Source organism: Pezoporus wallicus, unplaced genomic scaffold (genome assembly GCF_028554395.1).
Source record: "Pezoporus wallicus isolate ANWC-B61680 ecotype Strahan unplaced genomic scaffold, APGP_CSIRO_Pwel_v1 contig_161, whole genome shotgun sequence".
Taxonomy (NCBI): Eukaryota; Metazoa; Chordata; class Aves; order Psittaciformes; family Psittacidae; genus Pezoporus; species Pezoporus wallicus.
This window is the reverse complement of record NW_026642654.1, coordinates 3,116,700-3,143,052: the sequence shown is the minus strand read 5'-3', so window position 1 is coordinate 3,143,052 and position 26,353 is coordinate 3,116,700. Positions and strand designations below refer to the sequence as shown.

The window sequence follows — 26,353 nt, the reverse complement described above, 5'->3', positions numbered from 1 at the left end:
TAATCCAGGAGCTCTGCTAGTACTTCTTATTTGAAGCATGAATTTCTTGGTGATTGCCTTCTCTTATTGGGACATAGATCTTCCTGAATAGCTGCTTAGGCTAAATTTATAGAGGATTCTTAAGCTAAATTTATGTATCTTTTTTTAAACTTAACAGATGGACAAGCCAGCTCTCTCACTTGACAGGAATTCAGCAATGTCTGAAAAGTTACCTGTATTGCTGTTGTGGTTTAAACACAGCCAGACAGCTCGTTCACTCACTCCCAGTGAGTGGTGCCGGGCTGGAAGCAGTCGAGGCCCGCGTCCTGCCCTCCACCCCAGGGGCTCTCCCCTTCCCCGCTCCCAGAGGAACAGGGAGGAGAATCGAAGGAATGCAACTCCCACGGGTTGAGACAGGAACAGCCCAACAAACGATGTACAACACAAATCACCACTGCTACCACCAATGACAACAATGATAAGAGAAAATAATAAGGGAAGAGAATACAATACCACCTGCTGAGAAACGAGTCTGACACCGAAGACCCCATGTCCTTCCGGGTATCTCCCAGTTACCCCCCCGGGCATGACATGCTGTGGTATGGAATACCTCTTTGGCTAGCCTGGGTCAGGCGTCCTGTCTCTGCTTCCTCCCAGCTTCCCCTCCTCCCTGGCAGAGCATGAGGCTCACAAAGTCCTTGGTCAGGGTAAACATCACTTAGCAACAACCGAAAACATCGGTATTATCAGCGCTGTTCCCAGGCTGAAAGTCAAAACACAACGCTGCACCAGCTACCAAGAAGGAGAAAAACTGACTGCTACTGCTAAACCCAGGACAATTGCCAACCCAGATGAATACAATTTTGCTAACATAGTTTGTGTTCTAAGATGAAAAGAAAGTTTTCAACAGAGCTACTTGCAAAATTAAGGATGCTCACTGACAGGAGAAAATAGTTACAGAAAAGTGAAATAGAAGATAAAGCCAACTGACACTATGAAGATTCCTTCAAAGAGCTGTTGGTCACCTTTATACTGTTTCCCAGAGAGGGAAAGAGGAAAGCATTAGTATTTATCCCAACTACCTCCCTTGCATGAAAAGCCACAAATGTGTCTCCAGAGGAACACAGGCAAGCCAGACCTCAAACCTCTTCTGACATGAAATGTCGGTTTGAAGATCCTCTTTACTGAAAGAGTATTTCTGAACAGCTGGCTCACAAACAACGCTCACTCTGCTTTCAGAAGTAGGATTTAACAGAATAGCTTATATAACCCTTGAGAAACAAAAATAAGCAACACTGTAACCATCTCTTCTTAAGCAGCACTTACCTTGAAGAGATTAAACCACAGGAGAAAAACAAAGACAAAACCAACCCATACACCCACCCCCACCCCTCAAAAAACAACAACAAAACAAACCCACAAACCACCAAAACCCAACGAAACAAAAACCCTCAACTACTTAAAAATAGCTCTTTTATGAATCATATAAATGTTATTTGGTCCCAGCTATGAATGGTGATGCTTTGTAGTGTTGTGTGTTTAGCGAAGTATGAGGACCTCTGAAACACTGGCTTTATCAAACACACCTTGACCAAAGGAACATAGCTGCCACAATCTTACTGTAATGTCACTAATTGCTGGATCACTATTTCAGAGATCATACTGGAAGATGTTCAAAAACATCCACAGTGACTGTTGGTTCAGGAGAACTTACTTGAACTTTAAGCCTTTGAACATAAATAAGGTCATTAAGTCCATCATAAACCAACAATAAAGAGCATGACCCTTCTACCATCTACAACAGACTTAATGCTAACCACTGAGTTTATGAACAAAAAGTTGAACGTTGAGACAGAATCTGGTAGCCCATAAGATCTGCCTCTCTCCCTCTTCCTGTATACAGCCTTATACAATATTTATTTCCATGTCAAATGAAGTCTTGATTTTCAACATCCTACATTCAGAATATTATTCTATAGCTGTAGCATAAGGACCATGGCTGAGAGTTCTGTTTCTCTGGCTTATATAACTGTATTTATAATTAAGATCAACCTTACACGAACAGAACTGCCTTGGAGCCAGGTCAAGCCTGAAGAATGAAATGCCATCAAAACAACACAAACTTGTACATATTCAGTCCCAAGTTCAAAGTACTTTTCTTTTGAGCTTGTTTTCATTAATGAACCCCCCAGAACAAAAACAAAACAAAGAAAAAAAACAAACAAAACCAAACCCACACATATATCAGCATGTAATGATTTTAAAACTGTTCCACATGCTGGTTTTCCCCTATGGAGAAGGGGGTGAGAGAGAGCAAGACACACATGACATATTTGTCATACCCACTTAATGCACTTAAAGCCTACAGATGCCATTGTGGTGAGGGCAGTGTAGAAACGCTAAATATGGTCCTGCAAAGGAAGACATGAACAGACAGAAAGAATGGTCTAACAATGACAGGAATACAGAGAAACAGCATGGGAACTAAAATACACAATGGCTGTGATATAGAGAGAGAAAATGAAGAAAAACAGGAAAAAAACCTACATTGAAGACAGTAAATTCATGTGAGGGGAAAGCAGACCTAATTCTGCCTCTTAGAGAGAGATTGATAGAGGTTTCCTCAAGGAGCAAGCAGCAAAAAAAGCGAAGCAGGTTATGTGCACAGAGCATAAGTTCACTGTATAAATTCACTCTTTCACAAAGTGACTCAAAAGCCAGGTATATGAGTTTATTTAACTCTGTGGAACTGAACTCCCAGCTTCTTCACCAACTCTAGGCTGCATCAAAAGCATCACTAGAGAAGAATCTCTGAGATTACCATTTCAACATACTGCCAGTTGCAATGTACAAAAGGGCAGGAATCAAACTCATTTCCTTGAATGAAAATAACAGCTAAGGGAATAAAATCAAAAAAGAATTTTCTGCTGACAGCAACTTCCCTCACCTGCTATTAATTGCAAAATTCCCATTCTGCTCTGCAACTGGCAATTTCTTAGAACTGCTGATGATGCTCCATGAAAAAGCTTGTTCCCAGCTAAGGTCAGTAAAAAAAACTCCTCTTCAAAGCCACATAAACACTTCAGCATTAGATTATTAGTATGAGGACAGAAACAACATATTGATTAACCTTGTGTTAATTAAAGTTTTTCACTCCTTTTCAGAGTAAACAATCCCCCAGATATATTTAATCTGCTCACTTTTACATCACCAGGCAAGTGAGGAGATAAGCCATTAACAGCAAAAATTACCGCGCTAATTTCTTGCTCAGCTGTATGGCTTTTCTTCTCATTCATCAAGACTGGGAAGTAGTAAGCAGTGAATCAGCATGGCAGCAGGGGGACAGCTGTGATGCAAGCAAGGTTCAGCAGCAGCCAAAACACTTGTGTGTTATCAACACTTCTGGCCACAAATGTAAAGCACAGCACCATAGGAGCTGTTATGAAGAAAGTTAACCCCATCACTATCAGCCCCAGTAGAGACGTAAGCCAAAATCAAATATAGCTTCTCAAAGGGTATTAAGTCTCCTCACATTAATGCTTTCCACAGCCAGTCCATTTCTGGAGTTTTTTTCTCATCTTCTGTCTGGCATTATCCTTACTGACCTTTATCTGTGGTTTTATTTGACTGTAGAGCTCTTTCAATGTCTTCCTCAAGATAAGAAACTAAAACAGCTCACATAACCTACATGATAACTTCCACATTACTAGAACAACTAAAATTCAAAATTGTCCTGGATACAAATCTAAAGCAGTACTTTCCATCCAAGTCACTTTATTTGGCCTTAAAGCAAAGCAATAACTTAATCAGAAATAGAAATTATCAAGCCGATTTCCTTTTGGACATCAACAGTACAAAAGCCACTAATGAGAATTTCTGGCAATTTATGATTCTGTTTTGATGTGCAAATACTGGCTGTCATCATTTTATGTCACAGTAAAAAAAAAAAAACAAAAAAAACCCACAAAAACTAACAAGCCTTCATGAAACAGACCAAATCAATCCTTCAAGATGTCCTTCTTTATTAATTAGCAAGTCCTAAAAGTCTGTCTTAGGCAGCGGAAGAGGAACTCTCCCCCCATACTCCCCATTATCCTTAGAACACATCTGACATTTTCATTCTGAGAACATTTCTTCCTTTATGTTAGAGGTACTAATACTCTGTTTTGAAAGGCTTATGTTATTTTAAAGTTCACACAGAAGTATAGATTCTCCATGCTTCTATACAGCTTCTTAAAAATTCAGCTACAGTTTTCAGACAGGATACTTGATTCAATGGACTAGACAAATCATACCTAATGTGACTCATATGCTGTTAAACAGAAATATATGCCTGTGATCTCGAGGATATGTCTTCAAAGCATGTGGCTGAAATGCCAGATTTAGATCTTTACTGAATATATAAATGTTTAAAATGGGGGAAGGGGGGGAAAAGATTGGATATAAACCTTCACCCATGAAAACGTGCTCAGTTATCTTCCAAGAATAATGCATAGCTTTGAATTATACAGTTAATGGACCCAGGAACATCTTCCTGTTTTGAGAAAGTCAGATGATAAAGATGATGAAAGACGCCAGTGACATGAGCTGGAAAACAGTCTTCTATGGAATGATATCGTGTTTGTGGGCCCCATCCTGCCCCCCTTCCCCTTCGACCTCTTAGGAAACACAAAAATATGAACCATGGCTAGATCTATTTCCATAGATAGCAACCAGTATGGCATTGAGAAAAGCAACTTGCAAGTAAAGCCAGTCTTTATTACTAGCATCTAAGATATACAGTTAAACAAGTGGCTGTTTTGCAGTATAAACTGAGCATTTCGCCTAAAGTGTCTGTTTCTAATTCTCCCTTTCAACTTCAGTGACATTCCCACCACACTGGATACCCGTTAGTAACAACGTATGTACTCTCCTGTCATGTTTTCATACAGGTAATTCAGGACTTCTTTCAATTGGTACCCCGTTCACTCAGGATCTTCTCATGCAATTGTTTTGAAAAGATACTGTTTAAGAGTAGTACTTAAAAATAGTACATATTCTTTTTAGCAAACCACTAAGAATCCACTACTTATCACTGTCACATATGGCATTTTGTCAAGATGGAACAGAAGATTTAGCCAAGGCTCATACCATAAGAGATAAACACTAAATGGTTCTACTGATAAGACTTTGCTTATTAAAGAGCAATTGGAGCAGAAATAGTTCAATTTCTAACACCTCTGTCCTCATTCTTTGTGGAGACAGTGTTCTCACGGGAGAATGTATAATTGGTACATAAACTCTGAATAATCCTGAAAGATGCAGCAAGGCCATGAGAGGCCCGAAGAAGCTTAAGCAAGCAAGATAAGAGGCCAGAATTCACAGAGTTAATGAGAACTGTGAACTTTTGGCAAGCTTTCGAGGTCGAGTTCTCACACCTGCGTTTAACCAATTATATGTTAGTCACTAAGGGTCTTCAGGACATGTATCCAATCATAATATGCCAAATCACTGTAAGTGCATGTAAGAAATAGTATATAAGGGGTTAAGGATTTGTATAAAATGAACAAGAAGCATAACTCATATTGAGTCGTTCTCTTGATTCCGGTTGCTCTCTTCGACAATTCTTAATGACTTACTCTTTCTAAAGGCTTTGCAAGTCTTCCTATACAGGAAGACCATTTAAAAACCTAAGCTAAAAAAAAATAAAAAATAAATAAATCTTTTTTCATCAAAGGTGTCTTACAGCTGGTGGACCACGGCTCAAAGAAAGCTATTTAACGGACATAAGTGAATTGCTCGCAACCAACGTATTTTGTAAGCCATGCAAATTTCAGTTGTGGGTTAAGTTTTCCTTTAGCTTCTATAAACAGAAGATAATAGAATGCAAACCTCAGCAGGAACATCAAAAGCTGCCTAACTGCAGAACTGTGCAAGTATAAAAAAATCCTTTCCTCTGTAAATTGGGAGTAATTCTGAACATGGAAAAAAAATCTCCTCTTATGCCACTATGGTGATCAGTGGTCTCTCTTTTCAGAGAACTTGTGACCAGAAGTGCTTTTTTTTAGTGCAGAATTAGGTCAAAAACCAAGCAGGCCCTGGAGCTTCTGTAGAAGAGGAAAGGACTGGTGTAAACTCAGAAAGGCTCTCTTGGGTGTGTCAAAGAACAGCTTTTATTCCAGTATATTTGTAGGAATGGCAACTGGCGCCTTACTAAATGTACCTCTTGGCATTGTTTCAGAGTTTAACATGTAACTGCTTTAATCACATTTCTTTAATCACAGAATAAGAAAGCAAAGCTGTGCCATTTCAAAAAAAAAGGCACTTGTCAAAGAAAATGCAAACCCCAAAACAAAACAACACATACCAAAGAAGGCTATGGAAACTTTTTTGAACAGCACCTTTCTTGTTGAAATGTATACTTGACTCTTTCTAGGAAGTACTATATTGTATCAGTATTGCAAATTAACAGCATAGGCTACGCTCATTATTGCTCAGTGTTCCTACTTGGAAGACTGACAGTGCTAGTGCCTATAAATGACACTTGATATTGTCCTAACACTCTCCCACAAATTGCGAAGTACTTGTCTGTTTACAGCACTGTAGAAGAGTAATTATGCGTAACTTAACAGGCTGCTCACAGTGTAAGTCAGATCCACTCCTTAACAGGCTTACTCATTCACTGGCTTTTTAGAATAACTTTAACGCTACGCTCTTTTTTTTAATCTTCTTTTTCAAACCATATTCATTAATGTACTAACCCTGTAGAGAGGGTGGCATTTGTCCTTGAAACATGGTGCCAAATGAGCATAGATCTGCAGGCTATAGTAATAACTTGCCAGCTGGAGAGATAATGCAGAATGCAATTGCTTGTCAAAGCATTTGTTGGCATCTACCACCTAGGAGAAAGAGAGCATTAATTTAGATGAAAGAATTAGCAAGCACACAACAGTAAGTGCACAAACTTTCTAAAAAGCTACTTGCTGTGATTTAGAAATAGATTTGACTATATTCTTCTAGCACGTAAGTCAGTAACCTAACACACACAGACAAATCTACATTATGATGTTTTCCCCCCTTCCACAAACAGCTAACAAAACGCTTTTCCAACTACAGTTTTGGTGCTTCTATACCACAAAGTTATTACCCGTATCTCTGAACTACATTAGCACTGTCAGTCACATGGCCCAACTATTATTTTAAATAAGAAAATGCATGTTTTTGTCAGTGCCACACTTGCTAGACAGTCCAACAGCATCTGTTCAGAGTTTCCTTTAAATGCACATGCCAAACCTATAAAAATGTGTATTTTCATGAATTCAGTGACTTAAGATTTTAAAACCCTAAGGAAATTACATTTTCTTATGGAATTCTGAAATGCTATGTATAGTCTTTCCTGGCAAAAACATGCAAACCAAGTCATTATCAACATACCTGAGGCAATGCAAGTAGATAGGCAAGAGACAAAGCCGTATCATTTGGTAAAGCATCACTTGCCAGCTGTAGCAGAACTGCAACATATAGCAAGTAGAAATAGAGCTTTAAATATTGACCCATCTAGCCTTGGCAGTTAGCAAATGAAATGTTTTTAGTGTAACCATATTTTATTAGACACTAGCTTAAAGAACTCCAAACATACTTAATTAAACACTTACCAGTGCAATCCAGAAACAGACAATATGTAATTAAACTGCAGCACAGGTTTACCTTGATGTCTAGGCAAAGCGTTTGATGAATTAACCAAACACAAATAAGATTATGAAGTAACAGATGCTAAACAAAGCCACTAAAATATCACCTGTACTGATTTATAACAGGTAAATCCTTTGCTTGTAAAATCAAGGCAGTTACGTTGTACGTGGTCGAAGATACCAACCACAGGAAAGGTACAAAATGTCTTCCCTTCCAGCCTGAGCTCTAATTCACTTAACACAACAGACCATACTAAAAACTTGTCTTAATTAAAAAAAAAAAAACAACAAAAAAACAACAACAAAAAAAAAAAACCCACAAAACAAGTATGTCGTGGTTTAAACCCAGTCAGGTAACTTGTTCACTCACTCCCAGTGAGTAGTGCCGAGCTGACAACAATCAAGGTCTGTGTCCGTTCCCCCCCGCCCCCGCACCGGGGCTCTCCCCTTCCCCGCTCCCGGAGGAACGGGGAGGAGGATCGAGAGAGTGCAACTCCTACGGGTTGAGACAAGAACAGTCCAGCAACAAATCACCACCGCTACTATCAGCTAAAACAATGATAAGGGAAAATAACAAGGGAAGAGAATACAATACCACCGGCCAAGAAAACGAGTTCCACCCCAAAAGCCCCTGTCCTTCCAGGTAACTCCCAGTTACCCCCCCCACCCCGGGCATGACGTGCTGTGGTATGGAATACCTCCCCCAATAGCCCGGGTCAGGCGCCCCGTCTCTGCTTCCTCACAGCTTCCCCTCCTCCCTGGCAGAGCATGAGCCTCACAGAGTCCTTGGTCAGGGTAAACATCACTTAGCAACAACCGAAAACATCGGCTTCACCAACACTGTTCTCAAGCTAGAAGTCAAAACACAGCACTGCACCAGTTAACACAAAGGAAAAACATGACTGCTACTGCTGAACCCAGGACAAAGTATCATGTGAATTTCAAATAACATCACTGTAACATCAAAACCAGGTCCTGCCACATACAGGTCATGTGAATTTCAAATAACATTACTGTAACATCAAAAGCAGGTCCTGCACAACAGTCAAAATTAATGCAGCAAAGAATAACTATTCTGATCACAAAAAAAAACAAACTCCTTGCAAAACTGACACAAAAATTAACTGCTTTTCCTACATTATAGATACAAACATATTTTGTTTAAAGAACTCACTATATTTTACATTATGCAAATAGGAGAACCAATACACAGACAATGTAAACTCCCAAGATCTGTTATTAGAAACAGCATCTCTTCTTTATGGAGTTATCTCCTTCATACTGAAGTCAAGCATTACTGTGGCTGCTATGAAAGTTACAGCAATCACAGAATAATAATCCTTATGATACACTTAATATGCGGTTTGGGGAATAGAAAATATGAATCATCAGTTCAGTGGCTCTTTCAGAAATCTTACAAAACCAGACCAGAAATTGCAGAAAGAATTGTTAAGTATACCAGGAAAATAACACTATGATTCCCTTTTTATTATTATTATTGTTGTTGTTATCATCATTATTATAATTCAAATTAATAGAAGACATCTTCCAGCAACTTGGCTGTCTGATTTAAAGAAGTCTCAAATACCTATATTCCCACGTTACAAAAACTAATCTGAGGGCATGCTGGCTTGAAACTTTATTACTTCACACAGCCCCACAGTGAATGCTTTGTTTCAAAGAATGATTCATAAAAGGCCTGAATGACCATTTACAATTTTTTAGATTATCATTAATTTGCCATCAGCCTGAAGTAAATTTACATGCTGGCCCTCAGCTAGATACAACCCCCAAATTTCTATGTGACAAGTCATCACAGAGGCTGTGTACATGAGTCACAGCTAACTGCAGATAGAAGAACCTATGGTCTGCTTCAAATTGCTTTTATCAATATTTTTTTCCTGCTGACAGCTTGTTTCTGCTACATGCAAAATACTTTTTATACTGTCCAACAGGACTCTAGAAATATTTAAATTAAAATCCTGATGAATTAGTTTGCAAACTTGGTTATTTACTACTCCAAGGAAACACAACCAAAGTTACTTTATATATTCTTACAAGTGCCTCTAGTTGAACAGAAAAAAACTGGGAGGAGGCAAAGAATAATTTACCAAATAATAATAATCTTCTCCCATTCTCTGGAGAATTAATGATTGCAAAGCCTTGGGAACACATAATAAATCGTGCGTTCTCTTCTAACTTGACATCTGCAACACAACAGCTGCCACACTAGAAAGAGTGTCTCTTCAACCCTCAGAGAGCAATCATGACAAAGAACACAGCACCAACACAAGGTCAGAAAACAATGACTTTATTAATACCCATGCATGAACCGCAACACGAAGGCATCCCACTTGCCAGAATGTACTTAAGAAGAAAGAAAGACCTGCCTCCATTATCATCCCCTCTGAGGAAAAAAAAAAAGGAAAAAAAAAAAAAAGCCAAGCAGAATTATCAAATGGACTGGGTTAGAAGGGACCTTAAAAGATCTTCTAGTTCCAACCCCCTGCCACAGTGTACATCCACTGTACTCATGCAATAAACATAAATTTTCTGTGTGCTTGTTCCTGTATCCATATACCTAAGGCCTATGAAGAAAGACAACGAATTAAACAGAGATGCACAACACTGCCTTGGACATCCTAAGTCTGGATGCAATATAATGACACAACTGAGGAAAGAGTCTTTGATGGCTGTTACCACTTGAAAATGCATCCAGATAGAAAAGACTAGAAGAGTCAAAGTCCAAGGCTAGCGACCCTACCAAATCCATAAAAGAAGCATAAAGCATTATCTTGATTTTTATCATGAACACCATCTCTGAGGCAAATGTTTTTCCCTCAGACCTGGAGCACAACACTACTGTAGCAATAAAACAGACTTCAACTTCTCCTAAGACAATGTGCTAAATACAATAGGGTTTCTTTGCTAAACTGCATCTTCTTTCAGGTCTGTCAATTCTTTTAATGGAGCTGAAACCTGCTGCTGTAGCTGTCCTAGAAAGCAGCCAGAAGGAAACAAATGGGATTCAAACTCGTCAGCAAAATAAAATTAAATCTGCTGTAAGTTACTAGCATAGCAGTTAGTAACTCTTACTAACATTCAAGTTTTACACTGTAAAGTCTTCCCAAAACCTTAAAGCAAGCCTTAAAACATGGGAAAGACACATAATAATAACTGGGGTTTGTATCTGCATGATATTTTAATATAAATTTTGGCAGTGTGCTATTAATATGCATGTTTTCAAGCTCCACAATCATTAAAGCATTAGCTCATCATAAAGACTTTCATGGGAATTTATAAAGCAAAGCATTAAAAAGGGGGAAGAGGCAGGATCCAATATTGTAATCCAGGCCAAAATGCATTACAATTAGCAAATTACCAACCTATTAGTTTACAGAAAGCTATGTTACTTACGTGGAAGAATACTGTCCACTGACTACCAACAGGAGTCATACAGGAGGACTGCTGAGTACAGAATAAATCAAGCTCAGTTTTCCAGAGGAAAATACAGAAATCCCAGCTCCATAGCACAGTTGGAGGGACTCATAAGTGAAATTCAGATTGACTATAGAATAAGAGCAGTGGAAGAGCAATCCACTCTTTGGTCAGAGCAATCCCATCCACTGCTACAGGCTGGGCAGAGAAGAGATTCAGAGCAGCCCTGCAGAGAAGGACTTGGGGGTGCTGGTCCATGAGAAAATGAACATGAGTCAGCAGTGCGTGCTCACAGCCCAGAGAGCCAACCGTATCCTGGGCTGCATCAAAAGGAGTGTGACCAGCAGGTCGAAGGAGGTGATCCTGCCCCTCTACTCTGCTCTTGTGAGACCTCACCTGGAGTATTGTGTGCAGTTCTGATGTCCTCAACATAAAAAGGACAGGGAACTGTTGGAACAAGTCCAGAGGAGGGCCATGAGCATGATCAGGGGACTGGAGCACCTCCCATATGAAGACAGGCTGAGAAAGTTGGGGCTGTTCAGCCTGGAGAAGAGAAAGCTGTGGGGAGACCTCATAGCAGTCTTCCCAGATCTGAAGGGGGCTTATAGGGATGCTGGGCAGGGACTCTTCATTAGGAACTGTAGTGACAGGACAAGGGGTATTGGGTTAAAACTTAAACAGGGAAAGTTTAGATTGAATATAAAGAAGATATTCTTTCCTGTTAGGGTGGTGAGGCACTGGAATGGGTTGCCCAGGGAAGTTGCGAATTCTCCATTCCTCACGGTGTTCAAGGCCAGGTTGGACAGAGCCTTGGGTGAGATGGTTTAGTGTGAGGTGTCCCTGCCCATGGCAGGGGGGTTGGAACTAGATGATCTTAAGGTCCTTTCCAACCCTAACTATTCTATGATTCTATTCTAAGAGAACAGAGGTATTAAAATGGTAAAATAGCAGTCTGTACACTTCAGGAATAGAGGGTCAAAAACTAAAGCTGGAATCCACAATTTGTTTTCTTCTTTAAAGAAAAGTCCCCAAAACTGGAAATCCATCTCGAAAGGCAGCCACTGAATTATAAACAACCAGTTCCAATTACTCAAGTTGGAGCAGGAAGTATTACCAAAGATCTGCCAACTCCTGTTATTTGCCATAAGAAAGCAACAAATCCTTTTTGATCCCTGCCTCCCCTCCTTTAAGACACAGGTATTGTAACTAGAAACTTATGGGCTTCCAGCATGCAAGAAAAGCGATCTTAAGTACTGATTTATGACTAGTTTTGCTTTAAAAGTGCATGAAAGGAACAAAACATTAACCCATTCCCATTTATACAAGCTGTTGCTGACCTTTTCTAATTCACAGTCTTATTTTGTTACAACTGTACAGGTTATCTGCAGAAACATCACGTATGTCAAACTACTGAGTCATATACTTGTAAGATAAATATGTGCGTTTTCACTAAACGGAATAAAACTGTGTGGTTTAGAAAGAAAGTCTAACACTTTTCTCATATTGCAAGTGATATACTCATTTTTCATGGCAGAAATTTCCACAAAGTAAAATATAATACAGATATGTTCCTTCAAAAGACACTAATAGCATATAAATATTTAAACAGTTAATTTCTTAAACCAGTAGGAGATATGCAAAAGGAAAGAAAAACAAACATATGTGGTTTTGTGTGGTCTGGTTTTTTGTTGCTGTTTTTTTAAAGTGAAACTGTTTCAATTAACAAGTTATTAAGCATAAAAATAGAAACATCAGAAGACAAAATGTTCTAATAATTCCAGAATCTGTAGTTAAGCATTAGAAAATAAAACAATCTAATGATCCTGCGATACTGAAAGCTATACAAAATACAGAGAATCTGAACAAATGAACACACATACAGGTAGACATGCAAATAACTAACACAGATTTCAAATTTCCATTTAAATATCTGTACATGGTAGCATTCAGAAAACTTTCAACAATTTCCTCCTCCCCACTATATTCATATTTTTCACAGCCTGCCAATACCACTTACTGCTTATTTAAAGGCACCTTTCAGATTTCTAGTCTTTCCTGAACAACCCTTTTTAAAAATACTGCTTCTCTTGAAACTTCTACAGCTATTTCTACCAAGGCTTAACCAATGTGAGATCTTAGACCGGATCACAATTTACACAAACTACCCAGACAATACTTCAGATCATTGCATGCAAGTCTATGTATTTAAATCCATCCACAGATTCTCCTGTATTTACTATATATAGTAAATAGTGGAGTGAATATACACATAACCGTACCTTCTGTAGTTGGAAGTAGGTCTTTTCCTTCACTCTTTGTTTCTGTCAGTTTCTCTGTTCTCAGTAATACTTCTGCAAAGCTTTCCAAAGAATTGTTCTGGTATGTGCCATAGCCGATTTCAGACTAGAAGTAAAATAAGATAACTGATACAGGTGCACTACACCCTGCAGTTATATTTAACTGCATTTCATGCAAGTGAGCTATTTACTTCAATTCCTGCATTTGCTTTCCTTTCCACTAATTTCAGATTTTTTCCTACTACTATTTCATGTCATACAAATAATACAAAATCCATATTCTTTCTTAATTCTAAGATTTCAAAACAACCCCTAACAATTCCAAATTCTGTAACAAACTTACTTCTGCAACATATGGATCAGCAATTAAAGACTCATAAAATGGATGACATCCTTGTTTTTCCACAGTGGCATTTTCTCCAGGCCCACCTTCTAATACATCTCCAAATTCGTGGCCCTGAAAGAATAAATATACTTGAGCCTACCTGCAACAAAGCTCATTAAAAAGTCTATAACTGCTGTTCAGAAGGGAAACAACTGTAATTGAAAATATCATTTAATTCAATGGGGAGCAAGATAGGAGGCATCTTACATAAACCAATGCTGAATGCAGTCCAGTATTCTTAAAAAAAGGAAAGAGAATCATGCTCAAAAGTAGTATCAGGAAATCTAGTATCATAAACATTATACAAAATGCACTGAAATACAGAAGGTAGAAAAGAGAAACTGAAAAGGAACAGCTTTGAATATAAAATGACAGTGTTTAAAGAGTGGGTTTCATTGTGCTTTCTTCCCCAAAGTTCTGAAATTCTGCCAAATTTCAACTATGCCTTCTCACATTGTCCTGAGAAAGGAGGTGCAAGCAGATTAGAAAACAAGAAACAGAAACGGCTTTAGACCCCTAATTTCACTGGGATTTGTCAGTAAACTATCTCATGATGTCTCAAATTCATTTACTGATTTGAGGTCTTCAGTTATCAGACACCTACAAAGCAGCCTAGCTTTTATACCCATGTATCAGTGAACGTGTAAATGTCTGGAGACACATCAGCAATCCCTTACATGTAATGGTCGAAGATAAGTTAATGGTCTCTTCCACCACTGTCCATCACTGACAGCATGCAGCATGGCTTTTGTAGTCATAGTTGTGTTAGACAGCACCTTCATGGTTTTTGAGGTCGTCCAGTACAACAAATCAGCAGACTGGCTAGAGGAGATGTTGGTTTCATCCTGTGAGCATATCCAACACACAAGGGCAAGTTTTAGACTCATGCTTTAATTAGGCTAATGACCTAAACCCAAATGCATTAGAGTTCAGATACTGTTAATGATTATTGATTTAAGCAGTAGCTGTCATAAAAACAAACAAAAAGGTAAGTCAACAGTGATTTAGGAGTTTCAATCTGAACTGACTAGCATGAGCAACAGACCATTTTGCCCTTTATTCAGTCATAATCTCATTTCCAGAGACACCAGCTGTTTTTAACTACAAAGTTTATAATTTTAATGTTTTACATAACTGTTGAATGCTTCTGTTAAAATAATGTTCTCTCTCCAAATAAGGAGATTGAGCATGCTAAAATTAATCTTCAAGAAAGCTGGTAACAGAGACAATCCTGTATTTGTACAGAGGTAGCGATGATTAAATTGAATTCTCTGCAGGAGAAATGGTGAGCAGGTGTACACATTTGTCTCTAGACAAAGTTGAAAAGTATCATCAAGATCTGAAATTCTGCAGTTGGCACTTAAAAGTTACCAAATACAGCAAACCTAAAAGGCTGCAATACATGCACATACCCATCTACACATTATCCTTCAAAACATCTTCACTGAGCCTCAGGAAACTCACATGTAGTCAATTCTTAAAAGTAGAAGACATGTTCCACAACTGGAGCTTTCTGTATGAGCTCTTCCTCATGTAGAGGGCGTTTAAATAATACCCTGAACATTCATGGTATTTGATCTGTGCTAGTTCAGCCCTGAAAGGATTGTGTTAATTGCATCCTTTACAAAGATCACACATCAGACAAAAATATAACTAGCATGCTAATGTAAACACAGTCTTCAGCAATAGGAAATATAAATATTTGCCTCCATACAGAAAACTTCAACAGCTTTACATCAATGTTTTTTCCCCAAAACCTCTATTATTCAATTCCCCATACACTGAAGTGTACTGAAACAGAAAAATTCTACCTGTATAACTGACTGTGAGGTCTTTGTTTACAACTTACTCATGACTAAGTTTCAGACATCAGAGCAAAAGGATGCCAAGTTACACTCAAATGAATTACATCCCACTGTAACCTCAGTGACAAAATACATTAGCATCAATAAGGCAGAATTTCACTGTAGACAAACATATGTTTAGTATTTTTTACTCTACTATGTAGTCAATCACTGCCTTAAGCTGACCACTGAAATAGCAGTTCAATTTTAAGTTCTTCTTTCTACTAAGGCTTCAGCATTTTTTAAAATCTTTTCCAAAATCATATTCTGTATTTCACTAACTAACGAACTGACTGGCTAAACTGGAAATTTCTACTCCTACTTCACCAAGTGAAGAAAGAACATGATAGATTTTTTTACTCTGAAAAGTTAAAAAGCAACAGAAAATTCAAGGTAGAGTGGCTTGGGTAAAATTTCTTGTTTGTGTATTTTTAAAATAAACTACTCTTTGTACTTAGTACAAAAGTTTTTTGTAATTTATTTTAAATGTTAGATACAGAATACTGATTTCTCTCTTTGCCTTTTGTTTTTAAATAGATACTGCAGGACAACTAACTGATGCTTCATGGGGAAAAAAAATCAAACCAAACCAGAACCAGGGACGAAAAAAAAACAAAACAAAACAAAGCCCAGGTTCTCAACTGCATTTGAACAAAACATCATTTTGTTTAAAAAAATAAACCTCCTTCGGTAGTGTCAAAACTAACAGACCAACTTGTATGCCGGTGTGTGTGCTTCTATAGCTTCACCGCTATCAGATAAACTCTACTGCTTTTTCTCTAAAAGGAATTTCAACTCTTTACAAATAATTACAGTCTTTTCTGCACAAATAAGAATTGTTTTCTGAAAATCCATTCCTCTGTGTACCCAGAACACCATTTTCGGGCTGTAACATTTTTGCTCTCTGGAATCAATCTGTCAAAATAAATGAGTTGGAGATGCTATCTTAAGAAGACAACTTTAATTGTATCCTTTAGTTTTATCTTCAGGAGGAAATTATAGTTTGGGGGTTTTGAGGGGTGCTTGAGGGAACTTGTTTTCTTATTTCTTCCTGATATCCATTATAAAAGTAAACATTTTTGATTAAAATGTAAATAATAATAATAATAAATTTGCATGAATCTAAATTTATGTAAAATGTCAGCTAACAAATTCTGAATTATCAAGATACTCTGAAATAACAGCAAAAATATTTATACATATATACATCTATACTCATATATGCTCATATGTATCATTCTAACAGTCTAATGAAAAGACAAAGCCAACTATTTTTTAAATAAGCAACATAAGAGAGATTAATAAACGCCTACAGTGTGGACTACTGGGGGGAAGGGGGGGGGGGGGAGAGTTGTCTTTAATGGCAATTAGTCAAGGTGCCAGCATTAAAACATGCAAAAAGTAATCAATGCATTAAGAGTTAATATGCATTAAGATTATTATGGGATGCACCCATAAGTCCTGAGGCAGCTAACGGACATTACTGATAGTCCTGATAGTCTTTAAAAAGGGCAAGAAGGATGACCCTGGGAACTAGGCGAGGCCAGTCAGTCCCATCTCAAGCCCTGGAAAAGGTGATGGAGCAGCTCAACCTAAAGGCCACCTCTATGCATGTGGGAGACAAGAAGGTCATTAGAAGTAGTCAGCATGGATTCATCAAAGGGAAATCATGCTTAACCACCTTGATTGTCTTCTACAATTGGACAAATAAGCTGGACTGATGAGGGGAAAGCATTGTATTTTGCCCGCCTGGACTTCAGCAAGACTTTCGACACTGTCTCCCATGACAACCTCATGGAAAAGCTCAAAAGTGGGCTGCTTAAGTAGATGGCAAGGTGGATTGAGAACAGTCTGAATGGTAGGTCTGAGAGACTCTTGTTATCAGTGGCACAAAACAGCTTCTGACTAAGCATTAATCTAACAATGTTAGCAATAATATTTAGAAATGCTTTTCATGAATCAAGACCTTAATTTTGTCACTGACATATTTTATTTGAGAAATGCAATATTGGTTGTTGAGGCATTTGTAGCATCCAACAAAGAGGAAAAAGGGTGGGGATTAGGAAAACAACACTTTGCTTAAAAATAGTCTACTATGTTGGAATCACTATAGCTTTCAAAGGATAATTTCTTCAACGGATCCCATGAGTTCAATCAACAGTGAAAATTGGCACTAAAGTAACTGACTATATTCTCCTGTAAATGCATTAGCTCCTGCGGAATAATTACATGCATCTTTATTGTAGCAATCAAGAATTTCCATCATAGCAAGACCACCAAAAATTTGGAAAAGTTATACTTGAAGCCAATAGGATAGCAATGTTAAGTGACATTTCTATGCTATCTGTAGAGATATACAGCCAGCTGCTTTCAAGTTTCAACTCGTTTCAGGGAAAAAATGCTTAAGAATTAAACCATAAAACAACAGCAATGAAATGAGTTTAGACATCTCTAGAAAGGAGTTAATCAAGAGAATAATGACTGACAATTATGACCAGCTAGTGATGTAGGCTGGTATAATGAAAAAAATTACAGTGGCAACTAATGATTGAATAGTAAATGAAGGTAAGAAGAGGTAGAAAAAGGGTCACTAAAGCTTTGAAAGGGAAACTGATGTGCCTGCAGATAGGTATTTTTATTGCAACAGAGAAAGGGATGCCCAAATATATGTATGCTAGAAGAAGCTTAGTCAAGTCAATGTAAGGAAAATTTCATTTAAAGCAGCAATTTGAAAAGGTATCAGTACATAAGAAAGAATAACATTTGTCAACTGCTAGTGAAAAGGATGCTATAAGTTAATCATGACATAAGTGAAAAAGGAGTAAAATGAAAGTGAAAAAAAAACTTCTCGTGTTTTTTCTTTGAAGAAACTGAAATTCTGTGCAAGACAATGAATACGAAGGATGAGGAATTATGTGAAGTGCAACTATGGCAATTGTAGTTAGGGGATTCAGTTAAGTCAAAGAAACTGAGTGATTGGATATATTGCTTTTCTAACATTTCAGATGTTTGTAACAAAGAAAGGGTTAGACAGTGACTAAATTCTTGGCTACGTTTCTGTGTCATTGCAAGAAATGAAGGAAGCTATAAAACCCTATGAAGTCGACAGACAGAATTAGCAAACATACAGAATTCATTTCATAGTTTAACAGCCTGAAATATGACATGCATAGAACAAGTATAAGAAAACAGAAAGAAAAAAGCTTCAATGCAGCAACCTACAAACTTGACAGATCAACCATCTGCTTAGTTCCAACTCTAAACAGACAACCACAACAACAGGGAAAGAACTTAAGAAAAAAAAAACCACAACAGATACATTACAGAAATTTCTGAATGCGAATTACCCAGCATAATGAAAAGTGCTTCAGATATCCAAACTGAATCAATAATGAAGTTAATTAGTGAGTTCACTCAACTCTGATAAACCCGTACGTTTCCGAATAAGTTTCTGGATCATTTACACGCATGTCTAATTGGTCCATCACAATACACAGTCAATAGTACTATAGCGTATGAATATATGACGCATGACAAATTTGTTACATAGACTAAAATATTGTAAACATCAGCATCCACACCCACATCAGGAGGCTCCACAATTTTATTAACATCTAATTAATAATATTTCTCTTTGAGTGATTCATTTACCAGTTTCCAGGAAATAGAAAGAATTCATGCCACTGAAACAAACCTGTTCTTTATTCTATCAAAGGCATAAACTGTTCAGCTCTCTTCCTCTGAATACTGTTTTCAGTGCTATTTTACTTTTCCTGACCATTCATTTTATATAAATGTAATGATGAATATTTACATATGCATATATGTATACCAAGTACACACATAAGCCAATAGATACATGAAAGACACAAAATATAAAACTATACATTGAGGTTATCTGTTCCCCTTCCAATAACGTGATGGGGAGGTTTTGTTTTTTAAGCCACATGGTGTTAAATATACTAAAGAAAAAGACTAGCACATTCCATCTACAGCTGTCATTGGTAAAAAATTCCCCAAAGGTATAAGGACATCAAGGAAGCTGCAACTTGGATACTTTCCTCAAAAAGCCAGACTATGCAACATGAACCACCTTTTTGCTTTCTTTCTATATTCTTTCCTATATTTCTTTAAAATTTCTGGCCTCCTCCCCACCCCTACAAGATCTGTTTAACTTCTACAAAAAAGCTTAAACAGAAAAGGGAGAAAAGAATAAGCTAAACTTAGAATTTTCTGTTCTGAAGAGGATAAAAAAGGTATTTCTTGTATACATAGGTAATTATATCTTCTTTAAAGAGAGACATGAACTTGCAATTGAAAACGTACAAACTTAAAATAATAACCAGGAGAAGTAAAAAGAATAGCAGAGCTCTTTTTATGCTGCCCTGCCTCTATGTGCCACAAAAGACTCAATGTTCCTTCTGATCTTATACATGAAAATAATTTCACATGCAATACATGAAAGTTATAAACTAGTAGTCGTAAGCTTCAAGACACTTTTTACTTAAATGTGTAGCTCAGGTTTATTTTTGAATAGGTTGCTTAGCAATTGGGGCAGATCAAAAATCAAACCAACATTAATCTATGATATCATGTTAAGTTTTGTTGCACTTTTCTCCTACTGCTGGATTTATTTTTTTTTAATTGCTACGGTGCTAAGACTGTTCAGGAAGAAGCAATGAAAAATCAGAACAGACTATAAATACATAAGCAAAATCTTGAACTTAAAACAATCTAATAAGAACAGAGACCAGTAGATATCTTGAAGTTGTGCATTTTATCTGGAATGTTAAATGCTGATAAAAACTCAAGTTCAGCTCTTTAGCATAATGCAGAGCAAAATATTTATTACTTTAAAAAAACTCTTTAAAGCTTACCTCTGTATCCTTACTGATCAATGAAGAAGGTCCTGAGATATTTACATTCTCACCTCCTTCTGAAGGAAAAAACTGGTAATTCACAGCCTGATAAAGAATCTATAAATACAAAATAAATATAATCTCTTACCAGTCAAATAATCAAATGTAAGAATTATGACTAATGTCACAAGGAACCCAAAAAATTCAGATGTAAAAGTTTCCATGACAGAAAAACAAGGGTGAAGGGAAAAACAGGTAGAACGCATAGGTATCTCTGACATCTTCTCACTGTTGTAGTCCCTAGGTAAAATGACCTTGCCTTCTCCATGGACTTGCATAATCCTCCTCTATACAATGTGATTTTTTTTATTTTTTTTTTAATTTTATGCATGCTGCTTTACTATGTAGGCTAAAGATCTTACATGAAAAACACCACTTATCTGAACTGTGCCTCCCAGGTGTTGCACAACTCAACAGAGGCAAATGTTACACAAGATTGTAGATCTGAGAGGAGAATTTCCACATGCCATAGAACAGATGAAGGTCAAAAAATACTTATAGACATTTATATTGTCTGGTCAGCCTGACCATCTGACGAAGATTTTTTTGCATATATCTATCTACACACAAAGACAGAGCATAGAGGAGCATTAATGAACATATGTGAAAAGCTTGGACAGAACATATAGGAGCGTTAATGAACAAATTTGAAAAGCTTATACTTAGCTTACAGAAAACGTAATTGCAGAAGAAACTGATTAAATATGCTTTGACAGAAATCATTACACGGGTTTGGCTTCCTGGGGAAAATACCAAATTAATCATCACTGGTCTTTTTCTACAAATGACACTGCACTAATAAATCTGAGCAACAAATTCAGTCTTAAGTTTTGTGAATGGGGAAAATAGATAACCTTTTCCCCTGGAGAAGTGGGATGCAAGAGGGTAATAACCTGTGGCTGAGCAGCTGCTCTGCGTTACAACTGACAGGACATGAAGCCTTCAGACAGAATGAGACGGCAATAGAGAAGCAGTGAGCTGACAGGAAGTCTAACAAATCCTGGTTTATCCAGCACCAAAAATTTGTCTGACTTCAAATTCTAATTCTAAACATAGGCACGTACAGAAGGAAACAAGTCTGTATTTCTATATTGTACGGGTATCAATTCTACAAAGATTCCATTCATGTTTATGCTCATACGTACCTCTCTCAAATTTGAGTGCTTTTATGATGGAAAAAAAATGAACAGTAAATAGCTTTCACAAGCTAGACTTTATTTCAAATCCTTTATACCATTTTATTTTGATACTACCCTGTTACTGAAGCAACACAGACTGTCTTCATATGTTGCCTGTATTTTTCATGCACATTGCTACACAATTTTGTAAAGAAAAGAGCCATGCATTTGCTGCTGCCTTAGACAATGTATGTACTGTAGCTACTACTCCCTTCTCCCTCATTCTTCAGCCACACAGAATGCAAAACCTCCAACATGTTTTTACTATACAAAGATAAATCCACAAACATTGTGAACTCTTAGACAAATAAGACAGTTAAACAAGTAATAGTACGCAGGCCAAACCATGATTACACTGAACACAAATTAACATTTTGACAACCTAAATTACTGCACTGCAGTTTCAAATAAAACTTTTGAAAAGGTTTGCTATGACATCTTGTCATAACTTGCATTTAAATGACACAATATATATAATATGATCAGCTGAACACCTAAGATGTGATTAAGAAGTTGGTAAAGATGTCCCAGAAAAATCCTGTTGTACTTGTTAAAACCATTACATGGTTGAAGTAAGTGAGAAAATAATTGTATATTGGGTAGAAATCTTTAAAATGTCAGAACAAACATTTAATAGACATTTAAGTGGGCATTTAATGAAGCTGCATTACAAGACGTAAACACCTGGAAAATACTACAAATATTCTTTAACTGCATTTGCAAATAAAATGTTTACATTGGGCAATAAATTAAGAAAGTAAATGAACTAAAGACAGAGAATACAACTGCACTTCTACTTGAGAAGCAAACTCATCATATAAAAATACTTAAAAAAAATACCTCCTCATTTGTTGAAATATAACAGTAAAAGTATAAAGTAGAACAAACATGAACTTGTTGGGGGTAGGAACTGAAGGGAACAAACTCCAAAATGAGCACAAGTCCCCTTTACTTTGGTAAGCACTGAATTTGCATGAAACAAGTTTCAGAAAACACCTACCTGGGTTTGCAATGAACTGCTCACTCCCAACAATGCCTCTATGGCACCTGGGGGACAGTGCGTCAGAGCAAAAGCCATGAGTTCCTGACGCATACCCAAATCATGGTAGCCTTCTGATTGCCCAAGCTGACTGCAAACTTCCCAGCTCTTAGAATAACCTGCAAGAGAACTCAATATGTACTTCTGCGGCTGGTAAGCTTCACAAGCAATAGGAGGATGCTGCATAATTCTTACTGGATGAAATAAAGCAGGGCATGTGGCATTCTTGACAACACTTAACATCCCTGAGTAAGGAACCATAAAGGCTCCATGAAACAGACACAACCCAACTTTAGACTGACCAAATACACGGAAGACTTGTTATTACCATATTGTAGATATCAGTACAATAGGCATCTATAAACCTACACACTGTATTTTTATTTATATTCATTATATTATTTTCCATTGCAATAAGAAAAGCATGATTTACTTCAGAGCATGATATTGAACACCTTACTGGAGTGGCTGAAAAAAGAAAGTAAAATATATCACTTGATATACTACAAGAACCTTAGTTAACCTCAGAATTTTCCTACTCTATCTCCAGGCAGAAAAAAGATCCAAAGAAACAAATCCTATATTCCATAGTAGCTTGACACATATATGTCATGTACCTTCACTCACACCCTCACATATACAAATTATGTAAATAATTTAGCACAGATGTTATAAGAGTTTTGACAGAAAGACATCTAAAAGACCTCCACATTCCTGCTAGCTGCAGTCACGTATTTTTACCTGTTTGAGAGAGATACAGCATAGAAAGAATGAGACATTGTGATTCCTGGGGGCACAGAAAAGCTCCCTATGGTTACATGTCTAATAGTTCAGTAACTGTCATATTACATATAGAATTTGCTGTATGCATCTCCATTCCATAGAGATATCAGCTGACTCTCAAACAAAATGCAACTGATCTTTGAATGAAACGGACCACTCTGAGATCCCAGTAAGCCAAGAAGCAGAACTCAGATTTTGACCACCATGAGCCCATGCAACCCCCATTTATTCACTTCACCTGCAGCCATGAGCTCCTGGCAATGCATACTAGCTGCTTTGTAGTCCTGGAAACCGAGAGCTTGTTCCACTAAAAGGATTAAAACTTGACCTTTTCTCTCCATCTGATCATCTCCTGTAAGAAAAAAATAAACATTTTTATTAGTTAATTGAAATTAATGATAACTTAAGCTTGCTATTTTATTTATTAAGAGAATTATATGGCCAAAAAAAAAAAAAAAAAATTACCCACTTATTCCTGAAAGAAACAATAAAAACAGTTTTTCAAAAAACATTTTTATCATAGCTGGTTAAGTAAAAAAAAAAAAAAAATCATAGCATGTTATGTCTAGGTTGAAAATAAAAAAGTTCTGAGAACTGAATTTATGTGATGGCCAAGACATAGCTCAAAACTGATATTTAAGGTAAGCGACATATAAAATTCTGACATTGAAAAAAATCTTCTGTGACCTGTAATAGAATAATTCTGAATGTTTTGTTTTCTTACGGCTTACAAAGTGACAGTTTAAAATCCCATTTCACAGAGCCAAATTATCTGTGACATGTGGAAGACACAGGTATTTAAAAATCCCTACCCTCATAAATTGAGTCAGTAGAACTGAAACTGTTTTTTTCACACCACACACACATCTTGGTCACAGTATCTTCTTGACAATACCTCTTCCCCCCATTACAAGTCAAAAGTAACACTTGAGATACTACTGATCTCTTCTGACTAAAGTTTTGAGCAAGAATCTTTGTACAAAATTATTGTGACCTTAATTTTAATACATCACCATTTACAGATGAAAATCTAACCAGACAACTAACTCATCTCCTTTTCAAAACCAGCCATAGCCAATAAAAATAACACACCTGTTTTTTAAAAAAAAAAGCTCTTTCTAACTTAGAGTGAACAGAAGAGAATGAAAGTTATTTACTTTACTGACACCAGCTGGTCCAGACTTGTGCTCAAGCTACCGTGCATGTCCATGCATTGTATGAGAAGGTGACTAAACATACAAGAAAAATAATCTCACACTATTCATTTTAATATTGTAAAGAAGGATGGCGAGTAGTTAATAAAAATGAGTGGATGTTTTTCACTGCAAGCTTTCTACTCATGTTTCTCCCCTATTATTAAAAGCAATTTTACTCAGTCACTTGAAAAGGGCACTGGTTTATGAAACTCTATTACGACAACTTGTGAAATACAAGTATTTCAGAAGTTTAAACAGATCCGGTTCCAAAAGCCATCTAAAGAATACATGTACTTTAATTGCATAGCTGTTATTTTTTAACTCTATTTTACAGGTCCATTACCACAGGCAAAGCAAATTTTGTTTTAAAACTTTCTCAAAAGAAAAGACGTAGCAGTTGCACTAGAATGACATTCAGGGAAGTTACCCTAATTACTGAACTCAGCCAAGATTTCCCTAATCCCAGCATGTCATGACTAACCCAGCTGGGAGAACAGGTTGGCTTTCCATCATTTTATCTTTTGGCCTCTTGCCTGATATACTGCCAACACACAAATTAATCACATTCAGGGCTCTTCTGTTGCAAAATTTTGCCCTCAGGAACCTAGGAACTTCTCATTCAGGCAAAAGCAATTACAGATGACATAGAGGTGTTTCTATCTAGACAAGATAAATGTGAACTGTCATTTCTATAAGCAAGAGATCTGTACTTGCCATTCACCTTCTGATGCCCACTTCACCCTGACAGCTTTACTTCTTAGAGAGCTCACTATGTAGCAGACATAAATAAAAGGTAAGAGAAATAATCAAACTATTGTCCTTCAGATTTCAGCTAAGCAAAATAATCACTGCTATTTATTACTACTTAAAGATCAGTGGGATTGGAGGCAAGAGAGGAGGAACACTTGAAGTAAGAAAGTTTTCCTCTTAACTATGCTTAAGTATGCTGACTAGTCCCCCATCCCCAATGTTTTTGTTGATTAGTTTTGATGCAGAAGGATACATCTCCACATGTTTTACAAAAGCACAAACTAAAATACAAGAATTGTTTTTCTTCCAGTCCATGGCTGTAAGTGCTCATCACATCTCCACTGTTTACTCATTTAAACTTCCATTACCTTGACAGATGCTGTTATGCCACGGAAAAACTGTCATCTATGACATGACTAGTGAATCCGCTGCAATGCACAGCCCGACCTTTTCCTCACATGGCTTTCATTGCCTCAACAGTGCAGTCACTTAAAATGATACCAACTGCAGTTTTAAGGCACGGTCTTGCTCTTCTATTCAAACAGGAAAAAATTCACTGCTTCAGCTTTGTGATGCCTCACTTGAAGGAACTTTTAATAATGAAGTCTTACAAAAGTGGGAGTTTTGAATTCTGAATTGTTCCCTTTACCATTTTGACAGACATCCAGGATTTAAAACCAAGAAAGGTTCAATGAGAAGAACTACTAAAATGGTGATGTTATTATACTACACAATAATTCTGCATTAAGCCTTAATGTCTGTTATCCAGACTGAAACAAATCAAGTTTAGAAACTGGAAAGGATGCCTTTGTCTCCCTTTTATTATCTGTCAAAGTTTGCGTGTGTTCAGTTCCTTTGGACTACTGTCTCCTTAT

General features: G+C 37.1%; 1 protein-coding gene across 4 annotated transcripts in view; it reads right to left on the bottom strand.

Moving 5' to 3' along the window:
- NBAS (NBAS subunit of NRZ tethering complex) overlaps positions 1 to 26,353 on the bottom strand; it is a 182,562-nt gene that overhangs the window by 87,356 nt on the left and 68,853 nt on the right. For 3 of the 4 annotated variants that reach the window (XM_057431920.1, XM_057431921.1, XM_057431924.1), the window contains exons 33-40: positions 23,771 to 23,884; positions 22,711 to 22,868; positions 20,491 to 20,589; positions 14,447 to 14,614; positions 13,728 to 13,841; positions 13,367 to 13,490; positions 7,393 to 7,469; positions 6,720 to 6,857 (exon numbers count right to left, since the gene is read on the bottom strand). In XM_057431920.1, coding sequence (XP_057287903.1) covers positions 6,720 to 6,857; positions 7,393 to 7,469; positions 13,367 to 13,490; positions 13,728 to 13,841; positions 14,447 to 14,614; positions 20,491 to 20,589; positions 22,711 to 22,868; positions 23,771 to 23,884 — 992 coding nt within the window. The remainder of the gene's footprint in view (positions 1 to 6,719; positions 6,858 to 7,392; positions 7,470 to 13,366; positions 13,491 to 13,727; positions 13,842 to 14,446; positions 14,615 to 20,490; positions 20,590 to 22,710; positions 22,869 to 23,770; positions 23,885 to 26,353) is intronic. The other variant, XM_057431922.1, reaches the window with a different exon arrangement.